The 6,000-nt window shown below is 32.3% G+C and overlaps 1 protein-coding gene across 2 annotated transcripts; it reads right to left on the reverse strand.

The window, feature by feature from the left end:
- Window positions 1-217: 217 nt before the first annotated feature.
- LOC106757244 (probable WRKY transcription factor 47) lies at window positions 218-5,194 on the reverse strand. 2 transcript variants are annotated; one of them, XM_014639871.2, is made up of 6 exons: window positions 4,820-5,194; window positions 4,654-4,725; window positions 4,413-4,553; window positions 3,136-3,510; window positions 991-1,104; window positions 218-915 (listed from the first exon to the last, which is right to left on the reverse strand). In XM_014639871.2, exons 1-6 carry the CDS (start codon window positions 5,048-5,050, stop codon window positions 334-336), a joined length of 1,515 nt encoding a protein of 504 aa, XP_014495357.1. In that variant the 5' UTR covers window positions 5,051-5,194; the 3' UTR covers window positions 218-333. The 2 variants fall into 2 exon arrangements, with proteins under 2 accessions (XP_014495357.1, XP_014495356.1); XM_014639870.2 differs by having other exon boundaries at window positions 218-921; window positions 4,820-5,190.
- Between the last annotated feature and the right edge of the window lie 806 nt (window positions 5,195-6,000).

Here is a 6,000-nt window from a genome sequence, read left to right on the forward strand (position 1 = left end):
TATCCGGAAAATTAATAATTTCTGCACAGTTCATAAGTTTCCAACTCTTGCACGGTATAAAAAAGAGGTTCAAACTATTTGTTGATAGAGTCATGCTTTCAGAACCAGAAGTGACTGTTGATCTCTTTCTCATATAAAATAAATAAAAACAACCACGTACGTGCACTAATCTTCTCTTTTTTCTGTATATACATATATACTCTATTCAAAATCATAAAGAAATTTTATTTGGTTTATGTAATTTTTTTTTCCTTCTTCTAAGAAATACTTAAAAGAAAAGTTCATCTAAATAAAGAAAATATATAGTTTTTTCAAAACTAAGAGTCGAGGAAGCTAGTTGGTGGAGAAAGTAGTGCATGACTGAGGAAGCTGCGGCGATCCAATGGCACCACTAGTTCCGTTGTTGTTACTAGGTATTCCAATGATTGAGGAGATTGCTGCTGCCAAAGCTGAAGTGAAGTTTGGATCCGAAGCAATGGCTGCACTAACCGTTTCGACCATGGATGAAGTTTGTCGAGCATGAAGTAGGGACGATGCTGCAGGTGGAAGCTTCTGTGAGAAGAACAAGGGGTGGCCTAGAAATTGGTGACCACCGGAAGCATGCAGTGGGAGAGGGAACGTAGTAGCATGGGGTGGAACGCGGTGGAGGTGTATGGCGTTGGGGTTTTGGGTCAAGTCGAGAGTAATGGTCGGGAATGGTGCTGAAGCTGATAGGGTTGCCATTGAAGCGTAGGGAAGTGAAGAGTAATATCCTGCAGAGTTTGTGAGTGCTTCCTTGCTGGCTGTTGAACCTGACAAGAGCATGGCGGCGGCGGCTGACGTGGTACTTGCCATGGCAGTGGCAGTTGGTGGCAGAGGGTGATTGTGATTGCCTTCGTAGGTTGTTATCAACACCGTCTTGTCTTCTACGCATCTCTGCACCTGGCGAATACATATCATAAATATTTTCAGCAGTAGAGAGTAACATGCTTGATTTTGAGGAAGATTTACCTGTTTGCGCACTGGGCATCCTACAGCCATAGTACAGCGATAGTAAGCACGAGGGCAAGGGTTACCCTTTGCCATTTTCTGTCCATATTTCCTCCACTGACAACCATCGCTGATCTGAAAATGCTCCATCATCCAACATCAATTTCTATGTCTAAGTAAATTATGCTATGCTATATTCAAATATAAAACCAAGTATAAATCTACATTCAGATTTCAATTTTATTTAATGTGAATATGTTGCAAATACTTTTACAATGAAATATGAATAACATCTTCAATAAGTATAATAAATTTAAGAAAGCTTTAGAAAATGTAGTTTTTTATATAGAATAAAAAATTAGAAAGTAGTTAACCATCTTTCTTTACAAACGCAAAATTGATTATTTTAACTTGTATTTGAAGGTGAAGGAATATGTTCAATGCCTTCAAATCATTAATGAGAAATTTTAAATTTCATTACTTAATAAATAAATTGTTAATATATACAACTTTTATAATATATGCTAATATTCTAAAAAAAGAGAATTGTGATGTTGTGCATACTACTTTATAACCAATTTACTTTATATAATTAACATACTTTACCAATTCTATTAATGATAAAGCTTAATTACTCACTTCAATCTCTTGATGGAAAAGTTTCAATTGCATCATAATTTTTTAAAAGGTTACTCAATTAATTTATTTTTTTTAAATACTAATGGGGTTAATAATACGTTACATGTCAATTTTTCATTCTTTTTTAATTTATTGAATTTTTATTACAAATATTTAAGTTGCCACCCATGACATGTCAGTGTTGCAGGATAATATCATATATCAATTTCAGCGTCATTGTTTCGATTTAGTCCTATCTTTAATTTAATCTTATTTTTTTAATTAAAAAATATAATAAATATTATATTGATATTTTTATTAAAAAATATTTTTATCATATCATATTATTATATATTTTTAATTCAATGTTTTTTTATAAGATCAAAACTAATTAAATATAAATACTTTTACAAAAAATAATAAGTATTTAAAATAAATATATTATTAATCATTTTTTTATAAGAATAAATTAACCAGTTCCATTTATTCAAATAATAAATTTGTCATGCTTTCATTCCAACTAAATTTATTATTAGTATAAATGTTATTAATATTTATATTAAAATTTAGTGATAAAAGTTATTATTAACAAAATATGAGTTAATAGTATACAATAATGTAATATGTTAAAAGATTATTTTTTTATAGAAAAATACTATTATAATATTTATATAAATAATAAATATAATTTTAATTTGGAGAGAGGCAATTTTTTTTATTTTGAAAAAAATAAAAGTAAATTGAATCAAAATATATTTATATATAAAATCTAAATTAAAATAAAGTTAATAACATGATATTTTGCATGTCACATGAAAGACATGATGACATAAATTGAAAAAAAAAAGTTTAAAAGGAAATCACACATTAATATATAACATGACATTAAGTTCGTTAGTAATTTTTTAAAAATGACTTAATTGAAATATTTTTTTTCAAAAATTATAATTATAATCCTTTCCGCTTTTAATATCTTTAAGGAGTCATTTACTATCACATGGTTTAAAAATACATATTATCTTCTACTCCTATTAAAAAAAAAGACAATAAATGTTGATAACCTATTTCAACTAATAAATATGGATAATAATATTTAGAGAACATTTTTTGACAATATTTGAACATTGATTATGTGTCAATATGTGATTGGTAAAAAATTACTCCACAATCAATAATAATAATCATAAACATTAATGTAGAATAATTTTTTACCAATCACAGATTGACACATAATCAATGTTCAAATGTTGTCAAAAAAATATTGTCTAAATATCATTATCCAATAAATATGTAACAACTTTATTTAATTTATCAATTAATCATTATATTAGTGTATTGTTATATTATTATATTAAGTAGTTCTTTTGATGGTGAAAATATTATTTTTTCCATAATAAAAAACAAGTGTTATTAAGTTAGTTTTAGTGCATCTCATTTTATAAGATTCCTTGTTTTAGTGGCATAAGGGATCTAAGTGCAATGGTCCCTTAAAAAGACTAACTAAAAATTAAGTACACAAAAAAAAAAAAAAATTGGTAAAATAATTACCAGTGGAGCTTCTGATCTTGCTCGTACGGAAACCCTGGCTTTCCTGAGAGGAATCTGATCTGCAGAAACTTGTTCTGCAGTTTTGGGTTGTTCTTCTAACTTGGATGAGCCCCAGCTCTGTGAGGAGGACCGGTCAAGAACATCGTCTGCAGCATCGGGACAAGCCTGTTTTCCAAGGTTCAGTTTTATCAATTGAGGAGCCTCATCATCATCTGTCTTTGACAATACCTCAACGTTGTTTGAGCGACAAACCGATACCTCACCATCAGTCTTTTCATCACAAACTGATGCTTCATTTACCACCTCTAACTTTCTGCATACTCCAGCTGGGTCCACATTTTTTTGTTCCGACACCGTCCCATTTGCCTCCGTATTCTGTTTTACTTATTATTTCAGTACTATATATGGAGTTTCACGATGAATTTTAACTGTTGGTGTACAAATCCGTGTGTGTATGAATTTTGACAGTTATGTGTTAGTACTTTTGATTTTAACTGTCGGTGCAAGTACGTGTCACCACGTGTGTGTGTGTAGTGTGTGTGAATTTCTTCAGTTATCGCTGGAGTGCATTATCTGCAGCTAGATAAGACTTTTCCTTCATATGCGAGGGTCAAGTCAATTTTATCTGGAAGTACTTGTTGGTATTAATTGTCGTTTAGTTGAAATGGGAATTTCATATATAGTGTCTGAGCTCTCAACTGTGAAGCTCCTCTCTCACAGGGGCAAACAAATAATGAGATTTGTTAAGGGTTATATTCATGACATTAATTAAATAGATAAAGTATTTCAGAAAAATAAATTAATAAAAAAAAAAGATAAATGTTTAACCTATTTGAAATAAATAATAACATTTAATTAAATATCATAAATACCTGGCAGCTGTCTGGAAAAACCCAAATAGTAATTAAACTGATATATCATAATGTGTTTGAACGAATGGATATTTTTATATACGCCTAGTAGAAAGAGTTTGAAAAACGACAGTGAATGAAGATAACACGTTTTTCAAATTTAAGTGAAGCACGCTACCCTGTTCCTTCACTGACTAAAGAACAGACACACAGACACAACGAACAAACCATTTCGTTAGGGTTGAAATTTTTTTTAAAAAAAAAAAACTAAAATTTAATATCATCGGGCAACCCGTAAAGAAGGTGATCTGATGTAAGATGAGAATACCCTTTTCAATTTATTTCTTGTTTTCGAAAGATAAAAGATGAATCAATCTAAAGTAGAAAATTTAAATGCAGAAAATCTATGGATAATAATAAATCCACCTGAGGAAGCTTTTGTTTCTGCAGAGTGATGAATAACTGAGCTTGTAGCTGGGTATAGCTTCTGGTAATCTGGTCCAGCACAGTTCTCAACTTACGATTCTCTTCCTGTAGTCTCCGCAATTGACTTTCAATGGAACTCAGCTGAGAACAAAACAAATATTATTTGAAACAAAAACCAACACATGATAAATAATCACACAGTTTGATTTATGGTATCCATCCCTAAGGGTATGATACAAACCTCAGCTTCATGATTTTCATCATTTTCTTCTTTTGTGAATCCAGTACTTGCACAAGTTAAATTCAGTCCGGTCTGAACATAGAAAAATGAAAAGAAGTTAATGGAAAAGTCTCGCATTAAGTAGACAGTGATGCAGAATTGAAGAAATCCATGTAGGGAAGCTCACGTTTACAGGGTGATGAGAGACGTGTGGTGGTGATCCTTGTCGATGAGTGTGATCTTGAAGTCCAACATGGTTGTGATGATGATGAGTAGCCGGAGATGAAGGTGATGATGAGAAGAAGTCCATTTCTTTGATGGGAGGATCGGTGTTGCGGGTTGTGTGATCGGAAGGGGGATTGAGGAAGTCGCCGGCGGAGCTTAAGAAGGTCAATTCACGGTGGTGTCGGTTCTCCATGTGTTTAGTGAAATGCAGAGAGAGAGAGAGAGAAGAAAAGTTAGCGTTGGCAGTGAGAACAGTGAAGGAAATGAGATTAAATGTGGCAATGCACCCCCTCCTTGGACCTTGAGGTAGGGGTCCCACAATAAATTTAATATGGAAAAAAGGTAATTGTAATGTAAGCAAGCGGTCTACCAAAAAGGTTCTAAGGATTCACAACTCAGACGAGGGACCAGCCGTTTTTTCGCCACAATTGACGTCACCATAATTAAGCCTCCTAGGCTAGGACCGTAGGGGGTTTACTTATTAGCCAGGGTTTTCATGTTACTAAATAACCACACTAAAAAAATCTTCTGTTTCTTCTTTCAACTTTATAACTACTGTTATAACAAGTTAAAGAGGCACAACATAATTCAACCATGTTATTACTTTATTCTCTTTTACATATTTTAAAGCTCAATCTCTCTACACTTCTCAACTTCCAATTTCAATCTCATAAAACAAAAAAACAAGCCATTTCAATCCTTAATTAAAAAACTAACTTCATAATTATATATCTATGTGTAAACTAAATTATATTTAATATTGTTATAAGTAAACGGTGGTAAAATGTGGGATTTGAAAGAATGGAAAAGAAAAGAGATTTTTTTATAGGGATTTGAGAACGGCGTTAACAATAACGGCGGCTAGGGTTGGGGGAACGGATCCACGTGGGGTAGTCCCATAAGGTCAACCCAGTTGACGGCACGGCTCTTTCTATCGTCGACGGTAGTTGGAATGAGTGGGACCCACAGGATTGGAAAACCTAATCCCACTGACTTTGAAGGCAACCACGACGTCATTGGGATCAACCATCCATCTCAATCGAGGTTTATTGAAGACCCAACCTTTGTATTCCTTCCTATTTTTTTAGGACAACCTTCTATTTTCTTTTTATTTTTTTATCTATTTTTAATTACGATTACAAT

This window comes from Vigna radiata, chromosome 3 (assembly GCF_000741045.1).
Source record: "Vigna radiata var. radiata cultivar VC1973A chromosome 3, Vradiata_ver6, whole genome shotgun sequence".
In the NCBI taxonomy this organism is placed as follows: domain Eukaryota; kingdom Viridiplantae; phylum Streptophyta; class Magnoliopsida; order Fabales; family Fabaceae; genus Vigna; species Vigna radiata.